General features: G+C 41.9%; 1 protein-coding gene across 1 annotated transcript; it reads left to right on the top strand.

Moving 5' to 3' along the window:
• Positions 1-27,135, top strand: LOC149749945 (uncharacterized). The gene is made up of 4 exons (XM_089906219.1): positions 1-18; positions 4,975-5,444; positions 5,707-7,579; positions 10,176-27,135. The coding sequence occupies exons 1-3, from the start codon at positions 1-3 to the stop codon at positions 6,536-6,538; spliced, it is 1,320 nt and encodes a 439-aa protein (XP_089762345.1). The 3' UTR covers positions 6,539-7,579; positions 10,176-27,135.
• The last annotated feature ends 532 nt before the right edge of the window (positions 27,136-27,667 follow it).

Here is a 27,667-nt window from a genome sequence, read left to right as displayed (position 1 = left end):
ATGATGAGAATGCTGTGGGTGTGATTTCTTTCACTGTTTATCATCCAGCATCATGACAGACCTGATGGCTGGTGAGCTAGAGTGATTTTCATTCTCCCCATGCTAGGATAACCTCCCCTTGCCTGTTCCCCAGCTCCCTTCCCCTCCGTTGTGTTTAATCTACTTAAAGTTTAGGGCACTTCTTTCTCTGATCCAAGCCTTGCTAAGTCTTTGTTTTCCCTCCAGTCATTCCTTATCACATGTCCATCCATGCTCTTTCTTCAGAGTATATATATATAAAAAAAAAGATGACTAATTCCAGTAACCCATTTCTGGCTTCCCACTGCCTTGGTGTAAATCAGGGAGAATATTTCCTGACCTCCTTAGAAAAAGAAAATGGAAAAAAAAAGCATTTGTAATCCAAATAATATCACTTTGTACACATGAAATGAGGTGGAAACAAACAAAACAAAACATACCAAAAGCAAAAACCTTGCATTCTAAAACTGGGACAAATGATTCTTCCGAATGAACTCTCTTCTTCAGAGTGGTTCCCTCTGAACTCATAAGACATAACCCATAATACAGTGATGCTGTTTTGACCCAAAAGGTGTTGGGATTTCTTCTTTGAAAAGGCTTTTAAGGACCTTGTTGCAAATACTAACTCTTACGGCAAATATCTTTCTACTTCTTGACTTTTAATTTAATATTGTTTGTAATTTTTGACATACAGATGGTCTAAATGCTTATGCAGATACATCTATATATCTTGTATTTCGTAGCTTTTTTCCCACTCAAAATCCCTTATTTAAGGGACTCATATTTTCTTTTAGTTCTTTCACAGTTTCGTTTTTACATTTGTCCCTTTGATCCATCTGGGATGTATTTCAGTAAATTGTATGAAGTGAGCATCTAATCGACTAAATTACTGGCCAGTTTTGAATAATCTATGTCCTCCTCGCTGGTGATACTTCATTTATTGGCATATTAAATTTTCTTTCAGGGCTTTTTCTGAACTATTAATCTATTTGTCAAGCTTTTCTCAGTAGTTCAAAATCATTGTAATTATTGTGGCTTTATAACATGTATTAACATCTGGTACAGTGACTCTCCTATTATCATTCTTCCTTTTCAAAAGTATTCTGGCTACTCTCCTGCTTTTTCTTCCAAACGGAAATTAATTTTTTTCAACTTAAAAAAATCTTATTAGAATTTGGGTTAAAATCACAAACAAAGGACTAGATACATTTATCTAGAAGCATAACAGATTTCTCAATCTATTTAAATCTTTTTGCTTTCATGCTTTTTCTCTTCTCTCTTTTTTTGTATCAATCCCTTCCAGGTGTTGCCAATATTATTTATATTTTAATAGAATCTTTAAAAAATACATATTTCCCTACAGGTTATTACTGGATCTGGAAAAGTTACTGGTTTTTAATAGTTATTTTATAATAGCTTTTTAATCGTGTCTTGAGTTTTCTAGGCAAAAGTATCTGCAAATAAAGGTAACTTTTCTTCTGCCTTCAATATTTTACCTATTTCTGTTTCTTGTCAGAATTATTTCAGCATAATTTTAAAGGATAGTACTGATAGCGGGCATCTTTATACCTGATTTTAATGAGAATGTCTCTCCTGTCATATCATTGAGTATGGAAATTTAAAAATACACATGAAAGTAGATTGAATAGTAAAATGAACTCTCACGTGCTCATCACCTACCCTCAACGATTATCGATATTTTTGCAAACATTTTTAGAGGGATTATAAATTAACCCAGACTAATTTTTAGATGCTAATTTGGAAATATCTATTCAGAAATGGATCCAGCAATTCCATTGCTAGGCATTAATCCTATACTCAAGGATACTCAGTGTAACTGTATAGAATTGCAGAAAACTAGAAAATGTTCCCCAATAGGGGAGTGAAAAATTATGGTGCATTCATATAATATGTGAACTGCTACATAATTCACATATTCATATAATAAGTTATGAAAATTTTTGGTAGATCTATGTGCTGATATGGGAAGGTGTCCAAGTTATTGTATACAATGAAAAAAATCAAGTGCAGAACAGTACGTATAGTAAGATTCTATTTGTTTTTTTCAAAGGGATGGTCATGCTTTTATGTTCATGGAAGATTTCTGGAAGGACATGTAAGAAACTGTTAATGAAGGTTATGTCTGGGAAGGAGAATAAGGAGTGATGATGGGAGGGTGAGGAATTACTATACACTTTCTCTTCTTCCTTACAGTTTGGCTGTCTTACCATTAGCATTATTATTTTTATAGAACCTTATTAAAATATATGATGCTGGCTATTGGTTTAATATTTACTAAGAGGTCTTTTAAAAAATTTAGTTGTTGTAACCAGGAGTAGGTGTTAGATTTTTATCATCTATTGAGATAACAAAGTTTTTTCTTATATGGCCTAAATGTATGATTTGTTATTTCAATTATTTTCCCATTATTAAAATATCTTGGCATTTCTAGGATAAAAGCTACTTGATCATGTTAAAAATTACTTATTTCATTGAATGTAATTTGCTGATAGTTCTGGGGGGAATTCTGGCATTTGATTTCTTATGTGACTTCATATTTTTTGGCTATTCTTTTTGTACCACAGTTGATAGGTTTTATAATAATTATATTTGCTTCATAAAATGGATTAAATTTTAATATATTTATGCATGCAGAAAGGGAATTACATGTCCTTCAAAATTTCCAAGAATTTGCCTATAAAATCTCTAGGGTGAGCCTTTTTTGACTTCTTCTCTAGTTTTGATCTACTTAGTTTTTCTAACTTCTTCTTGATTAAATTTGGGTGATTTATGTTTTTCCTGGAAAAAACATATATTGGCATATAGCTAACTATACATTGTATTCTCATATAATCCCCTCAGACTTCTCCATATCTGTTGTCTCCTTTCTCCTTTATAATTTTATTTATATTTTCTTTTTTTAATTAAATAGATTTGCCAGATATTTCTCTACTTTCTTATTTTTTTCCAAAGAATTACTTTTGGAATTGATCAATAATTGTGTTTTTTGTTTTCTCATTCATTAATTTCTGCTTCAATCTTTTCCTTAATTCTCCTTTTCTAAGAGTTTAATTTTTTAAAAAGTATCACTCCATTCACTTATTATTTTTTCGTGTTCAGTTTTCTCCTGCTAAACAATGTTCCTCAGCTTGGTCTGGTTTCAAATGACTGTAGAGTTATTTCTAAAAATTAAATCCACTCTCAAAAGAGAAAGATTTGCTATCACTGATGATGTTATTTAAAAGAAAGTGACTCAGTCTCTTTCAGAACTCTAAAGAATTCTAAAAATGTTTGAGTAACGACAACTGCAGCAAAGCTTATGACCTATACTGAAAAGGCCAAGACCTATTTGTATATATAAAACCTAGAACGTTATCTGCCCTCATATATTCGGAAAGAATCAAGTGCTAGAATTTAAAGAAAAGCTCTCACATTTGCTTAATGGGATGTCCTCTGATACCGCATGTCTATAACCTAAGATATTAAAAAATTTTTTTTCTTTCTGTGAAAATTTATTTAAATGCATTATGTGTACAGCCTGGCTTTGTGTTTGTCTGTGATTGAAATTAACCCCAGATAAAACATTTTTCAAATGTAAAGATTAAAAATTGTTCACATGATAGGATGACAAAGTTTTCTCTGCAAAAATCAATTCATTATGATGATGTAGATAAGGCAGAACATGTTTTTAAAAATAACTTTTAAATGCTCTGGTACACCATATTATAAACAATAAAAATGTCTCTAGTAAAAAAAGTATATTGTGCCAACAGAAAGGTAGATTTGCAGGTGTGACCTCTGCCAGCACATGTAGCAGATCATCATCAGAGCCACATGTTTGTAGATTATGTAACAGTGTTTAAGTGGCCAGGAAAGGGAGGATTTTGTGGTCAAGAAAGTGGAAATGTCCTATTTAACATATGACCCTGGCCAGTCTCATCTCAAATTACTGTTGATCAAGTTACAGATGGTTGGCAAGCCAAGTGGGAGGGAAGAAAAAGGTCTGACAACCCTGCAATAAACAGGAGGCCACAAAGCCAGTGGCTGTTATCATTAAAAATACAAACTTACTCGTCTTCAATATTTAAAGTAATGCAAAGAAAAATTGTTTTGCAAAGCATTCAGGAACAGATGTTTCTGTAAGTGGCTTTAACATATCCTTCCCTAATAATAAGATTTTAGCAAAGATAGAACATGGCTTTATGAATGAACCAAAAAACATAAGCAGACCCCCCGACAAAATGACAGCTTTATGATCATGACTGAAAAGGATTTTCTTGGGTTTGCACTCACATGCATCTCAAGTTTTTTAAGCTTCCAAATGTTCAAAACATACAAGTGCCTGTGCTCTAGGAACTTACTCTTGAGAGGAAACACCACTAGGAACTTATAAATGGAAAAACAAATTTTTTCATCTCTACTAACTCACACAGAGGTATGTGTATATAAATGTATGTACTTAGTATTGGTTTCAGCTGGTTGCTTTTTCAAGTAGCAGTTCAGGGCTAATAGGACAGTACGCCAGAGCCAAAAAGAACCTTAATTTTGTTTGCTATTGTGGCTGTGAAATTTTCAGTAAAGCACAGAGTGAAAGACCAAAGGCTGCTAAAGGATTACCTAGAAAGCAGAGCCTGAGGCCAAGTTTAAGCGCTAAGATTTTATTAGGAGGTGCAATTCCAGGGCAGCAAGGGTGAGGGGAAAGGCAAAGGAAAGCAAATGGAAAGCGGTGCTTCACGAGAGAAGTACAGCTGATTGCTCAGTCCCCAGGGACACCTTCCCGACAAGCCATGCAGAACCATCACGCCTTGGGACCAGCTGCCTATGGAGAAAAGGGGAGAGGAGTTTATGTTTCCTACTTCTTGCTCTCTGCCCTCTTAGGTTGTCCTCTGTGGTGTAAGTTTGCCTCGTGGGGCTCCAATGCCCCACTCTTCTGGGCGTGTCTTCTGACCCTCCCAGCAATTGCCAAGGAGACAAGAAGAAGCTGAACCTCAGGGTTTTTCACCTGAGTCTGGGACTGGTGGGAGGAGCCAGTGCCTCCGACCGACCGACCGTCAGGATCGGACTGCGGGGGAGACGGCGCTGAAGCCTGACCCTCACCCACGGGGAGGCTGTTCTGAGAGGAAACCACAGCAGTGGAGTCCAGGCCTCCGCACCGAGCTAGAGGTTAAGATGAGGGTGGAGGTGGGACTGAGCAAAGCGGCGAGGCGCACAAGCTGGGTCTGGTACCGTGCCTCCTTCGAGAGCCAGAGCTGGTCCTGTGCTGATGTTCACTCACTCCTAGGGGAGGAGGAGCCACTCAGTCCAGAGATTGCACGCGTTCAGCTCTCAGATTTTGTAAATGTAATTATTTTCCACCAAACGGTCCCATGTTCCTCGACTACCCTTACCCACTACTTTAACTCTCCCCCCGCCCAAGATCGTTTGAGGTGTAATTTGAGTGTAATAAAATCCACCCATGTGAAGGTGCAGAGCGTTGAATTTTGCACACGTCTTCAACATCCACTCCCATCAAGGCGTGGAATTGCGCCATCACGCCCACAGTTCCCTCCTGCTCCTCTGCCTCCCATCCTCTCGCCTCTTTCATCTCCACAGTTTTGCTTCTTCTACAATTTCAGATAAACGCAGTCGGACACGCTAAGGTCTTCCGCGTTTACCTCTCCTCCCGCCCCCAGCATAATGTGTTTTTAGATCCATCCGCGTTGCCGTATGTATTAATACTGGGTCCCTTTTCACTGCTCGCTGTTGGAGAACTTCACTGTGGGTGCTGAATGCCGGGCGTTTTACCTGCATTCGCTCACTGGGAGCCCTCACAACCACCCTACTTCCCAGCACAGGGACACGAGGCTGGCGGCGCCCGGCGGGGGAGCTTGGGAGGGGGCTCCGGGCCGACCCCGGCCAGTCAGGCTGCCACGCTCGCCGCGGTCCGGGGCCCGACTTGCGGCACCTGCTGTCCGGCTGGAGAGGGGGACAGCGGGCCCGGCCGTGTACAGCCGCGGGCCAGACAAACCCCCACTCCCGGGACGGAGACCCTGCCAGGGCGCCCGTAAGGCCGGAGAGGCCGTACCCCTCCAGCCGCCGGCCTCCAGGGCCGCCTGCTCTCGAGGGACGGCCCGGGGGCTCCGGCCACCAGCACAGGCTGGGCCGCGGGCGGTCGACGCGCACGAGCGCGAGGAAGCCGCGTTTCCGCGGACGCGTCACGACGGCCGGACGTCTCACCGCGCGCCGTTTCCCTCCGCGCGGACGGCACTACTTCCCGCGGGGCCGGAGGAGTAGTGTCGTGGACGAGGGGAGCGCGGGCTCGGCTGGTGCCCGCTGCGGCCCGGGAGAAGCCGCCCCGTCCCTGCTGCTGCAAAGCAACGAGCGGGAAGAGTGGTCCCGAGTCGTTTTCTCCTTCTCCGCGCCCTCCTCGCTACGACAGCCCGCGGAGACCGGGTTTGAAGGACAGGGTGGAAACAAAGATGCCGGTCCTCTGCCCTTTGGCAAGGCGCGGCCTGGCCGCCGCTATTGTCTGGCTGCCTGACGGAGAGCAGCGGCTCTCTTTTTCTTCTGCCGAACGTGGTGCCCCTTCGGCGTCAGCGGAGGGACTGACGAGGAGGCTTTGTCTGCGGGAAAAGAGCTGTGGCGAAGCGGCGCCCCCGTAATGGCCGCCGGGCCGCTCTCCGCGGGCTCTGCTGGCGATGTTTTCCGTGTCAGTTAAACCCGGGAAAGTCTGCTTTTTCCTTCCTGACATTTTCATTCTGATTAGAGTCTTGGAGTTTGAGGACTGCCCTCCGCCTAAACTGACTCCATCTCCTTTAGCGATTCTGAAACCTGATGAGACCTCCTCTGTGGACTCTTAGCGCACATCTTTTCTTTTGCTCCCTCAGAAAGAATTGAATTGGGAAACCGTGGAGGTGGGCGAGGCTCACCCGGGCTTACAGTCCTGAGATGTGTTTGCTGAGTCCACCCTGGTGCCTCAGACGCAGGCCTCAGGAGACGGCTGTGCGGGTTAAAGTTATCTGGGGATCCCGTTAGTCTGTGTTTTTTTAATGAAAATCCAGGGAAACTGCCTGACCAGAGAAGGTGGAGGCAGCTGAGCCTCAGAAAGGGGCTTCCAGTCCGCTGCGAAGGCGTCTATTGTTTGGTTACGCGACAGCCCTCAGTGACGGAAGAGAGGGCAGGAGGGTATTTTTTGAGAGCACCGAAGTCCAGCTTGGGCTCGCAGCTTGTGACTGCTGATCTCCCCTTTTGTTTCCCTTCGTAGCCTTTCTTGCCACCTGCTAGACGTTGCATATTTTACATACTTATTGTTTGGCTTCTCTCCGCCACTTGATCTAAACCTGGGAGAGCCCGGAGGTGTTTTGTTCACTGGGGTTCCCTGGAGCCTAGCACAGTGCCTGGCAAAGTACTGGCGGGGCGGGGGGGGGGTGGACTTCGTAAATAGTTACTGACTCAGTGAATGAAAAACACACATGGCACATTATTTAAAGGCACCGTGAGAGAAGCACGAAAACGAAAGCGACGTGACACAAGAAAAATTGATCTCTTCAGACCTGCTCTTTTCGTTTCGGAGCAATCATGGGTGAGGAATAGCCAAGAGATAGTGATACCCCACTATTACGTTTTCCAAAGGAGAATAATGAAAGAAGTGAGCTTTTATGTCTAGGGTGCTTTCCACTTCATTCTAGAGATTAATTCTCTGAGGTGAGCCCAACAAAAATCTATGAGGAAAATGGAAGTCCTTTTTTTCTTTTTTACTAGTCGTAGGTGACCCTCGGACACATGCTCAACCCCATCTGGGAGTTTAGGTGGCCCGTCATGAGCAAGACATGGGGCTTTGGGACATTCAGAACACAAGACGGACATCGGTGAGCCCCACGTAACTATTTTTCTGTGCTGGACCCACAATGTCATGTCTAGTACATGAAGACACACCTGGGGAGTGTGTTTCACATGAAAATTAGCTGGCTAAGTCCTGCTCTCTGAACACTCTTTCATCCCCACAGGATGCTGATGCATAAATGATGGATTAGTTTTGAAGGAAGTGAAAATGGGGTGTTTTGAAAGTGAAGAGGATCAGAACAGCCAGCTGCTCTAAGGAATTACCCCTGTCTCAACCTCCGTTTCTTTGGAACTTTTGGTTGGGAAAGAGCCACACCTTGGCCAGGAAAGTTTATAATATATGTCAAAGTATACCTGACAGATTGGAAAGTCCTTCACACAAAAAAATAAGTTTAAGATCGCATATATTAATGCCTCAACCAACCAGTAATCATATCACCCTGGTATGCAAAACTGGAGGTATCCTGTAAGATCATTCATTCATTCAACAAGTATACTATATTTATTATTATGTGTCATGCCTTGTTCTAGATGCTGCAGTGGAAAAAAAAAAAAGACAAAAATCCCTTTCCTGTTTTATATTGTTCTACTCCCAGACCCCTTCCATCTTTTCACTACATCTTTTTTCTTTACTTGTTTTCACCTTTCATTTGCCATCTACTTTACCACTTTTTTCAAAACATTTCTATTTTCTGCCCCTCACTTCATCCAAAATACGAACATATCAAATAAAAATACATGATGAAATACATTTTAAAAATCAAGTCTTTTTAAAAACCTAACTTTTTACCGAAAAGAATTCATTTCTAAAATTTTCCTTTTATGGCTATAATTTTTAAAAGTTTAAAAATGATTTTCCTGGTTTCCTTCAGTTGGCTATTGTATAAGTGAAGATAATTACTATTCAGTCAGCTTTCACCCTTCCATGAGAATGTTTCCTTCACCCAGCCTTTGCCTGACCATACTAATCTTACAATAAATCATACAATAAAACATTATGTGGAGAATAGCAATATTAAACTTAAAAATAGAGGTGTTTCTTTTCCAGATTTTTTTAAAAGGAGTAAACTGAATGTTGGCTTAGAGATTTGGAATATAAACGTGCAACAAGTTTCTAGTGCACAACACAGTACCAGAAGGAATTTCCTTAGTTGTACTAACTCTACCCTTTTTCAGCAGTTTTCTCTAAATTTTCTCCCTTTGATTCAATCCAAAATGCTCACTGACCCAAACGTTTCCTGAAGACCGTGGCTTAACTGCAATACTTCCCTTTCCCCGTTTCACATTTAAATCTGTTAACGTTTCAAACTTGCTTAAACATTCTTTTGAACAATCCCTATATTCCTGCTCATTCCCTTCAGCCTGAACTGAGGAAGCAGACCTCTCTGTCCTCCCTCACCTCCCCCAATCCCCACTGCCAACCCCCAACTGCTCAAGCCTGGGGGTTAGAGCTGCATTACCCAACACGCTAGTGATTCTCAATCCTGGTTGGCATATTAGAATCAGACTTTTAAAAAGTACTGACTTCTTGGGCCTACCCCTGACCAATGAGATTAGAATCTGTGGAGTTAGAGTCCCAGCATTAGTATTTTTATAAAGCTCTCAAGGAGATTCTAATGAAAGCTAGTTTGAGAAACAGCGCAGTGGGCAGCTCAAGCATCTGTCCAAGGCAGCCACTCTCAAACTTCAGTGCTTCAGACACCTGAAAGGGCTTGTTAAAACGCAGATTGCGAGGTCCTGCACCCTGAGTTTCTGATTCAGTAAATTAGGGGTTGGGGCAGAGAATTAGCATTTCTAACAAGTTCCCCGGTGATGCCGCTCTACTGCTGGTTCAGGGATTACTTTCAGAACCACTGTCCTAGGACACCGAGGAAAACAGGGGCACCAAGAAAAAATAAGGGGAAAAAAAACCCAGATGGATTGTATCTGATAGTTCAAACGAAGCTTCTAAGTAACTATCATGGTGCAAATCAGAAACTTTCTGAGTTTCTTTACCTTTATTTTATGGCTAGTATGATTTTTGATTTAGAGTTGTACTTGGGGAGATAGGACTCCCATAATTCTTTCTTTGCTAGAAGTGACTTCTAAAAGTCTTAAGTCCTACAGTTAAGTACCCCACAAGCCAATGCATCTCTTCATGTAAACCGCAGCTTTCACCCTTCCATGAGAATGTTTCCTTCACCAGGTTTTCTCTTACCATAATGAGTCATAGCCCGCCATAAAGCATTTACGGAGAGTAGCAAAGTAAAATGCGCGCGCGCGCACACACACACACCCCCCTCACTTTTCCCGACAAAAAGCTGTAAGGCTGAAATAGTATTTATCTTGTCTTCCAGGTGATAGTATCTTGCATGTTCAACCCTGTGACAGAGAACTTGACCCATGGAGGGCATGCAAATGTCATTGCAAGAGGACCTGTCAGAGTTATGGAAATGAAAGGTACTTTTACCTTTGAATAACTCTTCCATCTGTTTTTGCACTTTATCTTCTGTCTACCAGCACATGAGATATTTCTACTTTATATGGAGAATATCAGGTGCAGGAAGCTTTTAAACTTGCCCAGAACCATACAGCTCATTTGGTCTGAAGTGAGAGCTCTTTGCTCCCAAACTCTGCATTCTTTTCTCTAGAATATGCTGTAATTCAAATGCCAGAACACTGGATCTGAAGGAAAGAGGGAAAGAATCTGAGATTTTTTTTATCACGTAGAAGTGTAATCTAAGAAAAACACCCTACATTTTTCAAGTCCATGTAAGTAACAGGGTTAATATGTAGTTAGAAAGAATTTAGATGCAATTTATGATACCTTAGGGAAGAACAATCTGAAACGGGAGTAAGATGATAATGTGGATGAACCTTGAGGGCAATATGTTAAGTGAAATAAGTTAGAAAGAGAAAGACAAATACTATATGATTTCATTTATATGCGGAATCTTTAAAAAGCAAAGAAACAAACAAAAACCAACCTCATGGAGACAGAGAACAAATTGGTTGCCATTGGTGGAGGATGGGGGAGTGTGAGAAATGGGTTAAGGAGATCAAAAGGTATAAACTTCCAGTTATAAAGTAATTGTCAGGGGTTGTAATGTACAGCATGGTGACCATAGTTAATTGTACTGTATTACATATTTAACGGTTGCTAAATAGTAAATCTTTAAAGTTTTCATCAAAAGAAAAGAATTCTATACTGTGTGGTAACGGATGTTAACTAGATTTATTGTGGTGATCATTTCACAATATATACAAATATGGAATTATTATATTGTACATCTGAAACTAATATAATGTTGTTTGCCAAATATGCCTCAATTAGGAAGAGAGAAGGAAAGAAAGAAAAAAGAAAGAAAGAAAGGGGGGAGGGATGGAGGAAGGAAGGAAGAAAGGGGAGTAAGAGAAGTAGAAAAGATTTAAGGTAAAACACTGGTATGGTTAGCTAATAGTCCTAGAGCCTGAAAGAGGGGCTTACCTGGTGGCGCAGTGGTTGAGAGTCCGCCTGCCAATGCAGGGGACACGGGTTTGTGCTTCGGTCCGGGAAGATCCCACATGCCGCGGAGCGGCTGGGCCCGTGAGCCATGGGAGCTGAGCCTGCACGACCGGAGCCTGTGCTCCGCAACAGGAGAGGCCACAACAGTGAGAGGCCCGCCTACTGCAAAAAAAAAAAAAAAAAACAGGGCAGAAGACTCATTTTTTCAGTTAACTACTGTTGTGTTACAAGCCGCCTCCAAATTTAGTGACTTAAACAAAGACCGTTTTACTTGCTCATGATTCTTTGGGTTAGGAATTCAGGCAGGGCTCAGTGAGGATGGCTCTTCTCTGTTCCATTTCCTCTTGACTGGAGTACCTCAGCTGGAGGATCCAGGGTGATCTCATCCACTTGTCTGGGCCTTGGCGCTGATACCTGGGTGGGGCACCTTGGTTCTCTTCCACATGCTTCCTCTCTCTCTCTCTCTCTCTCTCCCTGCCATGTGGTCACACATCATTCAGTAGTCTAGCCCAAGCATTTTTACATGGTGGATGTCTTCCAAGGAGTGAAAGGGATTACACAGCATCAATTTCACTGTGTTCTGTTGGTCAAAGCAAGTCCAAGGGCCAGCATAGAGTCAAAAGATTGGGATTCCGCTCTTGATGGGAGAATGATACAGGCACATTGCAAAGGGAATGTGGTTCTGCTGATTGAAAGAAGCCAGACACAAAAGAGTACATTATGTATGATTCTATTTATGTGAATTTCTGGAAAAGGTAAACTGATCTAGAGGAAAAGGAAGTAAATCACTGGTTGCCTGTGGCTGAAGGGTGGTGACAGCAAAAAAGCATGAGGGAACTTTTGGGGATGATAGAAATGTTCTGTACCTTGATTGTGGTGGTGTATACGCAGGGAACATTTGTCAAAATGTGTGCATTTTATTACAACTATTTGGTAAAGTATAGCAAAAAAGTCGGAGGTAGGAGGGGCTGTGGGACCATCTTCAGAAATAATCTGCTGTATATAAAAGCTGATATCTGAAAGAACCTTTGAAGATCATCTGATCCAGTGTCTTCACTTTACAGATAAGGAAAATGAGGCCTAGAAAGAGGAACTTACCAAAGGATACTCTGTTAGTGAGAACATCAGGATTGCAACCCAGTCTTCTGACCACAGTCTTCCTCTAATCAAATTGGGGAAAAGGATTCCCCAGGCCTGTGTCCCACTGAGGCTCACTTAGACGTAAGCATGTCTGAAAGTGAAGGCTGGACCGTTAGAGCTGTCAATATCCCTTTGTACTCCAGAAGTTTCCAGGAGTCTCCAGTGCTCAGATTTCTGCACTCTGTTCCTAGTTCTGAGAGACTATGGACAAGTTCCTGTAAGTCAGCGCCTATAATAAATATGAATGGAGCAATATTTATACATAGACGCGAACACTGTGTGGAAGAAATAAGAGAAGAGCAGCTTTGCCACAGCTAACTTTGTCTACTGCGCTGCCTCTGGGTTTTCTGCGGGGGTGCTGCCTGGGAAAGGGCAAGGAGGTCTGTGGAGCTAGAGAAACATTATTATTCACTTAGGTCTTACTAAAGTAATAAACCCACCTTTTAGGCTCGTAAGGTAAGAATTATTGCTAGCTTTCATAAAGTGCTCCACAGAGTAAGATAAGGTTGAAATAATAAAAAATAGTGCTGCCACTCATAGTAATATGCAAATGTTAGAACATATTTAGGGAATGTGAAAAAATGAATACAGTTCATGCTCTACCTTTACTATACTGTCTTTACTCGGAAAAAATTATATCAAACCTTGTCCAAAGTGTCTCAGACATTTATCAGATGTATCCAACTCCTTTGGATGCCAAAGAACCTTTTAAAAATTATCTGTGAGAGATGGCAGAATGCTGTGGCCTGAAATGATTTGTGGCTGGTACAGAAGAGAGTAATACCCCGCTGATCTTGAGCAATTACCCAGAGAACTACGGACTTGAACTGTGGAGGGACTCTGAACTTTTTGCTAACACGAAGTCACTTTTGAAATTAGTTACCATAACACTAAAAATGAATGATTCAGCAAGGGAAGTTTTTTCAAGAGAACATCACTCTGATAGATTTCTGAAGTTTGGAGTTTTCTTCATTTTACTTTTAGGTTGTTGTCATTTCCCCATTTTTCTGTTACCTGTATCTTAAAAATTATTATATAGTAAGCATCTTATTAAGTGAAGGGACACTAATTTGCATCTTGAACTTGTGGTTTCTGTCTCAAAGCTGCTGTCTGAGTGGAGCCTGTTCTTTCACAAACTTGAAGGGCAGTTGCAGAATAACCTCACTGGCCTAACACTAATGCCAGGTGGAAAGTGATGCATTTATGGAAATAATTCAAGCCAAAGAAATCTACTCTTGTTTGGATTACCCCAGCTGGGCAGTACTTTGCTCCTGAATGGATTCCCCTTGGGTTAAGTTGGGTTAAAGAGGGCAAAACAATATGAGATATAAGGGAATCAGCCCAGGGCTCTCTTAGAGTTTAACCTCAGCAATCCTATAAAACTTAGCTTGGTCTAGGCCAGGCATTCTCAACTAAAGACCTTTTTAAAAGTTACACTTTCACTCCATGGTTGCCATGTTTTGAAATATCTGGATTACCCAAAATGTAGTAACCTTTGTAGCTTTTACTGAGGTCCATGCACATTTTGGTAAGGTTTTTTTGATAGCACGGGGAACCATGCACAGATCACCAGTACTATCGTAAGAGCTCAGGAACCCAGCATGATAGGAAACTCATGAGGGAGATCAACCAAGACTGCTAGGTCTTCTACATCCCTGCCAACCTAGCTCCCACTTCCCACCATCACCACTGTTCCTCTGGAACCCATGGTGGTTTTAATCACCTCCTATTCACGCCATTGGTGAGGGAGGTGTTCACACCCTAAAGTTATGGAGACGGCCAGACACACAGCCCCTGACACTGGACAGAAGAGATTGACAGTAGTTTTTTGGTCACCTACACTCACAGCTGGGAGGAGGAGGACACTGCACACAGGGCCACGTGCAGGTTGCACTCGAGGATGGAATGAACAACCATGACTTGTGTGGGTAGGGCAGACTTCTTTGTAGCGTCAAGAGGGTGAAGTGCCCCCTGATTCCCATGGGAGGATGTGAGTGGCTTATTTGAATTCTGAGGGCTGGCAGGGAACTGAAACCCACCACTCAGGGATTAGCACCTGGTCCATTTAATAAGGAGGGTTGTTTGGCTGAGGGACCTTATCCTCTGGAGCAGAGTGGGGAGGGGAACTTGTGGTTAGGCCATTTGATGTCTCCCATTTTTCCCCAGATGTCAAGACATACGTAATATTGGGCCTTAATTTTAGGCCTTATGCCACAATAGCCAAGTCAGGACATTATATCTAGACCACCATGTACAATGTCCTCTTGTAACTGGGAGGGAAAATAAAGGTGGAGTGAGGCAAAGGGTGCAAGCCAAATCTTTCTAGTTAATGCTTCCAGTTAGTCACCTAGCAAATGCTCACTGAATATCTTCACATGCCAGCACTAGACCAGGCCTTGAGACTTACAGGTGAATGGAGCCCAGTCCTACTTTGAAAAAGTCAAATGGAGGAGAAACGGAGGACATGAGCAGATGGTCATACTGAGCGACAGATGCAGGAGCCAAGATTTGTGCCTGTGCTATGAGAGCACAGTGATGGGGGCAGGTCATCCAGGGACGAAGGCCCGTGACCCCTGAGCTGGCCTTGAAGGATGAGTAGGGGTTTGCCAGTCAGAGAAGGGAGAGATGGGGGCATCATATCAGAAGGACCAGCATGACCAAAGGTGGAAATGATCACGACATGATAAAAATAAGTGACAGATAGTCCCGCAAGCAGGGGGAGGGGTGGGTGTTGTTAGCCTAGTGATTGGGGCAGGATTGACACAGCCTCAGAGAGGCAGCCTGGGATAGGCAGGAACATTGTACTGCGAGGGCCGCCCTGGAAGCTTCTGCTTCTGTCACCCTTCTTCCCCACATTTCCCTCCAGCCCTCTGTCTCCTGCAGGCATCTTGTCATATTGCAGAATCAGATTCTGCCCTTATCTTACTGGGGGCGGGGGTGATGGGAGCAAGATGAGAGGCGAAGAGAGGAGTGTGCTAAGGGGACCAGAATAAACTTCACGCTCCTGACCATCTCGCCAAAGGCTGCCTCTGAATACATGTGCAACGTATTGTGCCAAAGGTCCCGGGCACAGGCCAGGCTAGCTGGGCACTGCCCGAGCTCTGTCACGAGCGCTCAGGTCACCCGACCTCTCTCTCCTGCTGCTGCTCTTGGCATCTTCTCCACGCTCTGCTTCTGCTCTCCTTGGCCATGACGGTCAACTCTGTAAAAGCCACAGACTCCTCTAGAGACTGAGGAGGCGGGAATCAAGCAGCTAATTTTCCCGGAGCAGAAATAAGGTAGAGGGAATTAAAGGTATTTTTATCCAGTTCAGGAACTCTGCCATCAGCGGTCCTACTTTAGACGGATAGATGTTCAAGCTGTATTTATTTTCTTATACAATGTTCTGCTTTCACATGTGCTGATATCTTGGATTAGAAATTGCCTTCCCTTCATCTCTCCCTAGATTCTCATCTGGAAAACTACTGTTCTTTCAAAACCTAGTTCAAAAGTCACCTCCTTAAGAAGCCTCCCTCTGGCAAGCTTGTTTCTTCCTTCTGGCACTCCCTTAGCAGCTATTTTACACTTTTTTAAAAACACTGAACACATTGATTATAATTCTGTTTGCATGCATTTTCTTCACTCTTATCTAAATTCCTGAGGCATCTTTGTTTCCATAACAACCAGCCATAACAGAAATGTACATAGTAGGTATTCGGTAAAACTTAAATGAATAAAAAGCCAAAGAAAACATTAAAATAAAAATCATACATATGGATCAAGCTTCCAACTACCAATTTATAGAAAGTAGAGTACAGAAAAAGATGTTTTTCTTTTCCTGCCACCCCAGGATATAATCAGCAAAATCCTGAGAGAAGAACCCCTTTAGGACAAACACCCCAGTTTCCTGGAAAATAAATTACAAAGGGGGAAAGAGAGTGGGAGGAGGACCAATAATTTAAAAGAGACTTAGGGGACCCATCAAACAACTGCAAAACATGGACTTTACTCAGATTTTGATTTTTAAAAAATATTAGATTATGACACGTATGAGACCTTGGAAATTTGAACGCGGGACATTTGATGACTTTAAGGACTGATTGTTAATTGTTTCAGATGTGATAATGGTGATATGTTGATATGTTTACTTTGAAAAGAAAGTAGTCATTATATTTTAGAGATAAGTTCTGAAATGTTTATGAGTGAAATTATATGTCTGGAATTTGCTTCAAAATAATATGGGAGGGAAGAAGTGGATGAGAGTGTGAATGGGGCAAGTTTGGCCATGGGGTTGATGGTTGTTGAGGCTGAGCGATGGGTGGACACAGAAGGAATCACCCTATACATATTTTTATGTATGCCTGAAATTGTTATTGCATTATTTAAAAACCATAAAAAGTCTTTAAAATTCTTGAATGTTTTGCATTTATACTTTGCTGTACAGTAAGTATTTGCTGTACACTTTGCTGCACAGTAACTATTTTAAATAACAAAATTGAAATGATTACTCCTCACCTCAGTGTGAAAAAGAATTTGTTTAAGGGATGAGTATCTGTGGTTTTATTGTGTATTTGTGCTAGAATATTTTCCAAAGGAACATCTTTATTTTACTCTTTTTTTTTTTTTTTTTGTGGTACGCGGGCCTCTCACTGTTGCAGCCTCTCCCGTTGCACAGGCTCCGGACGCGCAAGCTCAGCGGCCATGGCTCACGGGCCCAGCCGCTCCGCGGCATGTGGGATCTTCCCAGACCGGAGCACGAACCCGTGTCCCCTGCATCGGCAGGCGGCCTCTCAACCACTGCGCCACCAGGGAAGCCCCCATTTTAAAAAAATAAGTAAAGCCAGTTAGAAAGTAGAGGGCTTATATTGAGAACTTCACTTTCTTTCTTCTTTTTTTACAAATTTATTTTATTCAAGTATAGTTGATTTACAATGTTGTATTAATTTCTGCTGTATAGCAAAGTGATTCAGTTACACATATATATTCATTCTTTTTCATATTCTTTTCCATTATGGTTTATCACAAGATATTGAATATAGTTCCTGGTGTTATACAGTAGGACCTTGTTGTTTATCCATTCTATATATAATAGTTTGCATCTACTCATCCCAAACTCCCAATCCATCCCTCTCCTACTCCCCCTCCTGCTTGGCAACCAAATCTGTTCTCTATGTCTCTGAGTCTGTTTCTGTTTTGTAGATAAGTTCATTTGTGTCATATTTTAGATTCCACATATAAGTGATATCGTATAGTATTTGTCTTTCTCTTTCTGACTTACTTCACTTAGATAATCTCTAGGTCCATCCATGTTGCTGCAAATGGCATTATTTCCTTCTTTTTTATGGCTGAGTAGTATTCCATTGTCTATATGTACCACATCTTCTTTATCTATTCATCTGTCGATGGACATTTAGTTGTTTCCTCGTCTTGGCTATTGTGAATAGTGCTGCTCTGAATGTAGGGGTGCATGTATCTTTTTGAATTATGGTTTTCTCTGGATATATGCCCAGGAGTGGGATTGCTGGATCATATGGCAACTCTATTTTTAGTTTTTTGAGGAACGTTCATACTGTTTTCCATAGTGGCTGTACCAATTTACGTTCCCAACAATGTAGGAGGGTTCCCTTTAGAAATTCACTTTCTTAGCCAATTTTTGGGAGCACATCTGTTTTTCAACATATATAGTTGAATCAACTACTAAACTATATTAATATTTATTGCCAGTTGCAGACAGTTCTCAGGTGCAAAGCAAATTTGGAAAAATAGTTTCTAAGCACAATCTCCAACAACTTTAGCAATAAGTAGATTTTAAAGTTTGTTCACTTCCATAAAGTCCAAAGTTCTATAAGTTAAACAGTGAGTTTCCAAGGGTGCTTATCGGTGTGAATAAACAAGGTGTGGTGATACTCAGACAGGCAGTTTTTGAAAAAAAAAAACAAAGAAGAAAACCTTCATTGAGTCAGTTTGCACAATATTGGTTACTTAGAGAGAACATTTTATTATCTGTATCTTCAACATAATATTGCCTTCAATTTTTTTGAGAAATATCTTCTGAAACTTAAATATTATAAATAAAAATTTGGATTTTTTTTTGTCAGATTTGCCTAAGTAATCTGTGGATGAGGGGTCATTTTCCTACTCCTTCTGCAACTCTCGCCCTGTGAATTACGGACACTCAGTCAGTTGGTCCTTGGAACCAATGGTCACCATTAAGTGTGTGTTTAGTTAACATAGCACTGTTATATGTAAAAGTTTAGTTTTTAAGTTAATTAAAAACATTCCTCAGTTTTTAATGTATCTTGAGATTTTTTTAAGGTGTGTGTGAGTGTTGCTGTATGACCAGGAAGTTTATTGAATGTCTACTGTGCCCCCTAATATGCTCAGTTGCTTTGAAAAGTCACAACTCATTCATTTAAACCTCCCCATATGCCTCAGGAAGAGTTTTATTATTTCCACTTTGCAAATGGGAAAAGTAAGACTCAGAGAGGCTAAGAGACTTGTCTAAGGTCACAGCTTGTAAGCAGTGCAGGGCGTCAAGTGTTGGCTACCCTGGTTTATACTCTTCTGCCCTGTGCCCTGTTTAATTGTCTTCTCCTCAAGGTTGTGAGCCCCTTGAGAGCAGTCTTTCATTAGTCTAAACATGGAAGTGGATGTTTAATAAATATTTGTTGGATAATCTCAGCAAGTCATCCAAGTGTCAACACCATACAGCTGTAACCTCCTTAGGCCAGGAGCTGGGGTTCTTGGCCCATATGTTCCAAGCTGGCCTTTGGGACTGTGTATGATTATACAATAACCACCTAAGAAAAATGTTTGAGAATATACCTGGAAGCTTAAACCTACATAAAGAAAAAGTGTGAAAAGGAATGATTCCAAAGAATAGGGTCCAGGTTGAAAAACATTGAGGTTTAAATTTGGAAAATGACAAATCGACCAGAAAGGTTGATACAGTTTGGTCTTCACTCTATAGTTTTACTTCAGAACAAGTAGAGAAATTAACAACCTACGGAAGAAAATTCCTAGAACACTGGGATCAAGTCAATACACCTGATGGTTCTGGAAGATAGGATTTTCAGAGGTAAAAATACAATAGATCACTCCCTGAACTCCCTTCCTCAGCCCGTGGGTGTCTACCTGACTTCCCTTGGCCAAGAAGGAATATTTCCCTAATGTGGCCTTATCTGTGGTATCAGTGCAGCCTCATCAGAGATGAGGCACTTAACTCAAACTGCCATATGCTTTGACGAATGTGATGGTTAATTTTGTGTGTCAACTTCATTGGCCATGGGTTGCCCAGATACTTGGTTCAACATTATTCTGGGTGTGTCTGTGAGGGTGTTTCTAGATGGGATTCGCATTTGAATTGGTACACCGAGTAAAGCAGATGGCCCTTCCGGTATGAGAGAGCCTCATCCTCCACTGAAGGCCTGAATAGAACACAGAGGCAGAGGGTGTAGAGAGAACTTTCTCTCTTTCTGTCTGTCTTTGAGTTGGGACATTGGTCTTCTGTCTTTGGACTTGGACACAGAGTAGAATTATACCATGGGCTCTCCTGAGTGTCCAGCTTGCAGACTGCATACCTTGGGACTTTTTAGCCTCCATAATTGCGTGAGCCAGTTAGTTATAATAAATCTCTGTCTCTGTCTCTTTTTCTCTCTCTGTCTCACTCTGTATATATCACATTGGTTCTGTTTATCCTGGAAAACCCAGGACCAATACAACAGGTGAGATGTTAAATAATAGCTAATAATACTACCTACCATTTATTGCATGCCAGTATCTACCAGGGGCAGTACTAAACATTTTACACAAGTTATCTCATGTAATCTTTAAAGAACCAAATGAAGAAACTAAGGTTCAGGGAGTTGTGACTTTTCAGCTAGAAGTTTCAAAACTGCATCTGTCGAACTCTAGAGCCCAGGCCTTTTCTTGCAGTTGTGATGCTGGGTGAGGATGGCCAGCAGTGCCATGAAACAGGATTTGTGTTTAACGAGCTCTTGTGGCAAAAGTTTGTAAGCATTCAAAGTTACTGAGGAGCTGTGCCCTAGAAAGATGTAGAGAAAACCGTGAAGGTGACAGGCCTAGGAACGAAGGCCTGGTGCAAGGCCCCCAAGGAGCTCTTGAGCAGCAACTCAGTATTTAACATTCAGAATACAAAGCCAAAAAGTAAACTAACTTTAAGGTGGAGTCTGCATTTTCAAAGAAAGGAGACTCACTTTCAAGAAAGGGGCAAACTGAGTAGATGAAGCTATTGGAAAATTTGCCCTGCTGTTTCTAGCACCTAGACTTCCTGCCTCAGTTCCTCCCTGTGCTGTGATAGCTCAGCACAGCTAGCAGAGCCGCTCTTCCAAAGAATCGAGGTTATTGTAGGCTCTTTGAGGGCAGGTCCTGGGGTCTTGATGAGACTCCGATCTGGGAGATTCTAAGCAAATATTTGCTGACTGTTCCAGGGATCAGAGCATGCTGAGTGAGAACTAGGGCCACCTTCATTACCCTCTTTTTCCCATTGCCATGGAATGTGTGGGACAAGGGCTGCTGTCCTGCTGTGCCAGTTCCTTTCTCGCTCCTGCTGCAGATAGACTGACTTGGCCTGTTGTGAGGACACGGTTAGCTTTCCCCAGCATCGTAATTCATAAGGTCCTTTAATTTTTTCTTTTCTTAAAACGTCCAATGGGAGAATGGCTAAGATGAAAAGGGTATATAACAGCAAGGGTTTGTGAGGACGTAGAGCAACTGGAATGATCATATACTCTGCTGGTGGGAGTATAAACTACTGCAGCCACTTTGGAAAACTGAGAGTACCTAGTAAAGCTAAACACACACATGCCCTCTACCCTAAGGCCCAGCAATTCCACTCCTAGGTGTATAGACCAACAGAAGGATCTATACTAGGATCCTCACAGCAGCGTGTATTAGCCTCAAACTAGAAACAAAGTGCCCATCTACAGTAGAATAGATAAGTAAATTGTGGCATTTTTATGCAAGGGAGTACTACACGGCAATGACAGGAAGACACCACAACTATGTGCAACTGTATATGTGAATCTCACATGTTGGACAAAGGAAGCCGGATGCAAGAGAATCCATACTCTGTGATTCCATTTCTGTAACAGTAAGATGTTTACATTAAAATATGAAAACATTTCCTAAAGATAAACCAGCCTGTGGCCTTACGACTGCGGGTCATAGTTACGTGGTGTGTGGGGGGAGGCCCTGGGCGCGGCGGGGCTCTCGGGTGCTGTGAATGCTCTGCTGCTTGATAAAGTTGCTCGTTGCATGGCTTTATACACTTTGTGAAAATTCGTCAAGCTGTGCACTTATGATTGGCCCACTTTTCTCTATGTGTGTTATAGGTCAATGCAATTTACCAAAAAAAAAAAAAATGTGCAGTGAATTATTTGAAACTTCTCTACTAAACAAAGTCTTTTAAATTGTGGGTTAACCCTGACATTGTTTCTTCACATGAAGTGGACTCAATTGACATTGTTTCTTCACAAGAAGTGAACTCAATTCTGAACTCTTGTGTCATTTATAATATACAAATATCATGATGCTTTGTGTTACTAGCAATGATTAGTCTCAAAAATGTTCTGTAAAATAGTAGTTTTCTATTTAGAAAGAAGCCCATTTGCCAACACTTACGTAGGAATCATTTAATGAGAAGCATATGAGTTTCATCTAGTCTGAAACTGCTTTTACATCTTCTGTTTCCATAGAACAAAACTGATTGCCACTTTTTTAAAACATAAATTTATTTATTTATTTTTGGCTGCGTTGTGTCTTCGTTGCCGCGTGCGAGTTTTTCTCTAGTTGCAGTGAGCGGGGGGCTGCTCTTCGTTACGGTGCATCGGCCTCTCGTTGCGGTGGCTTCTCTTGTTGTGGAGCAGGGGCTCTAGGTGCGCAGGCTTCAGTAGTTGTGGCGCACGGGCTTAGCTGCTCTGTGGCATTTGGGATCTTCTCGGACCAGGGCTGGAACCCTGGACACAATGCAGGCTGTGTGTCCCCTGCATTGGCAGGCGGATTCTTAACCACCGCACCACCAGGGAAGCCCCTGATTGCCAGTTTTTTAAGGAACAGTAAGTAGGTCAATTTCTGAAGGCCAGTAGCTGATAATTTCTAACCCATTAGTTTGCTAATAAAATCAAACACAGGAAATCCAAAAATTCTTGGCATCGGAGTGAACTTACAGTATAAAACTTCTTAAAACCACCAGTACACAGATATCAAAAGTGTTCCCTGACACTGTGAGTCTAGGGAAGCAAATACACGTTTCAATATTCATCCCAATGTAAGGTGCCTCACAGGGGCTCAAAGGGAGCTGTGACTACATGTAATATAGATTCTGTCATGCTTTAAATTCAGACTCTGACAATATACTGTTGCATGGTTAAAATCAATATGGTAAGTGTTAAGTGAAAAATGGCCAAATGGCATTTAAAATTTAAAAAACAGAGATAGCACTCAAATCCAACCCATTAAAATGTTCTTCCTTTCCTGCAAGTTGAATGGTGAATCTGTTTTCAGAAGCTGATTTATTTCTTCCCAGGCCTTACTTACGTCCCTCTCCTTGGATATTTTGTTGAGTAGAGAAGTCACCTTAAAACTCAAAGTCCCAGGCCAACTTTTCAAAAGGGGTCTCTTTTAAAGCCCAGTGTTTCCAGAAGCACCCTCAGCATGTTCCTTCTATCGTAACAGTAGTAGTAGTAGTGGTAGTAATGACAACAGCAACAATAACAGCTAACGTTTATATAATGATTTCTGTGTACTGGGAACTCGTTTTAGTCAGTTAGGGCTGCTGCAACAGAATACCATGGAGTGGGTGGTTTAAACAACAAGGATTTATTTCTCACAGTTCTGGAGTCTGGGAAGTCCAATATCAAGGTCTAGTGAGATGCCACTGCCTGGTGTGCAGACAGCTGACTTCTCCTTGTATCCTCATGCGTCAGGGAGCAGAGAGAGAGAAAGCAAACTCTCTTGTGTCTCTTCTTATATGGGCACTAATTCCATTCATGAGGGCTCTACCCTCAAAACCTAATCATCTCCCAAAGGCCCCCTTGTAATACCATCACACTGGAGGTTAGGACCTCAACATATGGCTTTTGGGGGGCTACAAACAGTCCGTAACAGAACTGTTTAGGTATTTTCTATATATTAAACCATTTAATCTTGCCAACAACACAGTAAGGCAACTATTAAACCATCATCCTCATCGTTCCATTTTGTAGGGGAGAAAACTGAGGCACAGAAAGGGGAGGGGACTTGTCCAAGACTGTGTAGCTAGTAGGGGAAGGAGTCAGGATTCTGGCTCTGGACGGTGATTCTCAACGTTGATTGCACGATGGATTCGCCTGGAGACCTTTTAAAACTCTGATGCCTGGGTCTCGGCTGCAGTGTCCCCACCCCATGCCCCGCCCCAATTCCAGATCCTAATTTAATTTTTCAGGGATTTTAAAAATATTCCTTGGGCAGTTCTAGTGAGTGGCCAGGGTTGGGCCTCTGGTCTGGGGCCCGGCATCTTAGCATCCTCCTATGAGTCATGAGAAACTCTTGAGGAGACACTGTACCTTGGTTCCTGTGATTTTTCCCCTTTGGGCACAAATTGGTTAAAAGTCAATGGAAGGACAAATCTTGTGAATGAGATAATGACAACCCATGGGCATCAGCCAGCCAAAAGGTTTTAGGCAAGTGCCTCAGGACTTAGTTTTTTCATCTGCAAAGCAAAGGGTTTGACTTGAATAATTTCCTGCTTCCTTCCAGTCCTATGAGTCTATGAATGAAATCAATATATTAAACCCTTGATTATCCATGAGGGGATGATCCACAGAAAGTGTTTAATCTGAGGACTGGCTTCCTTCAGTCAACCTTCTTATCAACTGGTGTGCGCCCAGGAATGCATATCAATTTGATTTGGGGCCTAAGCGGAACATAATGAGGAAGGAAAGAATCATGTGTGTTTGCGTGTGTGTACATGTGAAAACCATGCAAAAGATAAATTAAATGATTTGGAGGGATTATCTGCTGCTTTGGATTATCCACATCATTGCCCCCTCCAAGAGCGTTGATAATTGAAAGTTGCCTGTAGACTGATTGCTGACAGCTGAAGGATCCATGTTGCCAAGGAAGCTATGGCTGTAAGCCAAATAGCAACCTGATTAATTATCCTTTTATTTGTGCTGTCCCAGCGCTCCATCCTCTTCCCTCACTAGAGTGGTGTCCAGTTTCAGGAGCTTGGAAGAGAATAGTAAGCCCCCCCACAAATGAACAGCCCCTCTTTCCTGAGGCAGAAAGTACCATAGAGACGTTTCTCATCCCTCCTCAGGTCTTTTGCTCACTGCCCCACTTGCTGACTCTACCTAAGATAATAATTAAATCAAGGACCAATAATTAAATCATTGGTCCAGTCACACTGGCTTTCCACATGGAGGATTTCAGCAAAATGCTCTCTGTTTTTCAATATGATGCATATGGAGGTTGCCCCAAATAGTACAACAGAGGCTCCAAGATAAGAACAAGCTGCCATGGCTAAGAGACTAAACCTTGTCCCCAGTAGCTCTGTGCTGACTGGACTTAAGTAATTATCCTCAGGGTTTTAGCTTGGAGTGACACACAGAATTCTGACTGCCTTTTCTAAAACCAGTTTTAAACTGCTGGCTTTCACAAGGGTATTAAATAGGCATTGAACTTACGACTGCAGGGCAGAGCATTGGTGGCAGGAGGGTATGGTCTCTGGTCTACACCACCTGCGGGAAGAGCCCGGCAACAGAGACGAGCCCATGTGTGTTTCTCCACAGCCTGGGCTAATATCAGGGCTGAGGGGTACTTCTTACCACGGCAATTTGTGGATTCCAAAGGCTTTCCCTGCCCATGACTCAGTCAGTGCCCTCAGCACAGAGTCCTCCAGTCCCTGAGAAGCCACTTTCTGATTTGTACTGGGCGCGCCCACCAGGGGCCAGCTCTATACTGGTCTGCTAGGGCTTTCCCTCCAGGGCTGGCCTCTGGGATGTGTCAGCTTAACTCTGGGAAACAAGACCCAGGAAGAGGGTGGTTCTACCCAGCACCAGAGCCTTTCCTGGCGGACAGCTTTCCTTGTGATGAAGTCAGGTAGACCTCAATGGTGGTGATTATTTCACTGAGGACCAGTCTGATTTTGCATAGATTTTAAACAAATCTTTTAAGAGTAGGGTCCTATCCTGGGGGCAGCTGGAGAGGGACAGATTTCCTCTTAGAACGTGAGCTTTGAAGTGCACTCTGCCGGCTCTCTTGCTCTGGGCTTTTCAGGAACACAGTTGTACATTGATTTGGGAGTTTCTCCTAATGGGCTGGAAAACACAGCTTTCCTGTGGGGGGTGGCTCAGTGAAGCAGCTATTTTAAAAACCAGTGGAGGCCCACACAGAGACCCCCTCTAGTGAGGTCGTTCCAGACACTTCCTGAGGTCAATAAAAAGAAGCTGAGCCTGTGTTTCTTTTAGTGGAATAGACAAGCTCTCAGATACTTGGACGCTGATTCAGGCATAGATTTGTGCTTAAACCACATGAACAGATTACTCTGGTATCTGAGCCATATAGATAAGTTGATTTCACTATCTATACTTGTCTGTATATGTAACTTATTAGCTTGTCTTAATGCCTTTCTTCCAAAGAACAATTTATTTAGCCTTTAGAAAACACATTGATTTTTAAATAATATCGTTTTATAAAATAACTTTAGCTTAGTCTAAAATTGTTTTGCTTCTCTGCACATTCCATAGATTTACTGGGGTAAACTGATCTTCTCTTTATCTGTTCACTAAATTACTTTATGACTTTACCTATTGCCCTAAGAATATTTGTTGATAAATATGGAGACCGTTTACATTTTCCTAGTCATCAAAGGAATGTAAACTAAAAGTCGAAGATAATGATTTTCCCCCATCAAAGAGTCATCATAGCAAAGAAACTAATATTGCCACTTATTGCTGGTGTGACATCTAGGAATGTATCCCAACACAGAATTACTTTTAAATAGGAGGGCAAGTTTTATGTACAAGTTACTCAGCACTACTCTATAATAATAAAAAAAAAGTTGAAAACAATCTAAATATCTGATTAAAGGGGACTCATGGAATGACTGGCCATATTGCAATGAAAAATGGCTCTAATGAAGAACAGTGGAAATGTTTATGATATACAGCTACATGAAAAAGCAGGCTATAACACAGAGTGTAGACAGCGGCAACTATGTTAAAAAAAAAACAAACTATGTATAAAATGTGTTTCTCTTTCACCTCCTTCCTTCACTGGCTGCTCAGGGCCTTCAGGAAAAGCCCTGAAATTTGCGGCAATTTTCAGCTGGGCCCAGCCTCACCTCTACTCCCACACTGCTCTGCTTCCCTCAGCCCAGCCTGCTCTCCAGTGCATCCTGCCTCCAGGCCTTTGCATGTGCTGTTGTTCTCTTGCCCAGAAAGTGCTTCTCTCTTCCCCATCTCAGTGCATTCCCCAGTCCTCCTTGACAAGTGTTTTCTGTGCTATACGTTGATTTTTTAAGGTCTTGCCTTCTGCTCTAATTTCTCCTGTGCTTTCATCTTCTGCATATTTATCCAGGTACTTAAGAAGAGGAAAGCTTCTAGGAGGCATGTGATTTTTGTATCATATTTACTAAACATACCCTGAAGTACATTTCATGAGCAAACCTAAGAGTTACAGATGCCCAGATCTCTCTCTCTCTCTCTCTTTTTTTTTTTTATTGGAGTATAGTTGATTTACAATGTTGTGTTAGTTTCAGGTATACAGCAAAGTGATTCAGTTATACATATACATATATCCATTCTTTTTCAGATTCTTTCCCATATAGGTTATTACAGATTAGTGAGTAGAGTTCCCTGTGCTATACAGTAGGTCCTTTTTGGTTATCTACTTTGTATATAGTAGTGGGTGTATGTTGATCCCAAACTCCTAATTTATCCCTCTCCCCCACCTTTCCCCTTTGGTAACCGTAAGTTTGTTTTCTATGTCTGTGAGTCTGTTTCTGTTTTGTAAATAAGTTCATTTGTATCATTTTTTGGATCCCACATATAAGTGATATCATATGATATTTGTCTTTCTGTCTGACTTACTTCACTTAGTATGATCATCTCTAGGTCCATCCATGTTGCTGCAAATGGCATTATTTCATTCTTTTTATGGCTGAGTAGTATTCCATTGTAGATATGTACCACATCTTCTTTATTCATTCATCTGTCAATGGAC

The sequence above is a fragment of the Delphinapterus leucas genome, chromosome 2 (genome assembly GCF_059928025.1).
Source record: "Delphinapterus leucas isolate spDelLeu-1000000601 "Yukka" chromosome 2, BTC_Dleu_Yukka2, whole genome shotgun sequence".
NCBI classification, from domain to species: domain Eukaryota; kingdom Metazoa; phylum Chordata; class Mammalia; order Artiodactyla; family Monodontidae; genus Delphinapterus; species Delphinapterus leucas.
Note: the sequence above shows the minus strand (reverse complement) of the source record. Positions and strands in the feature narration are given on the sequence as shown.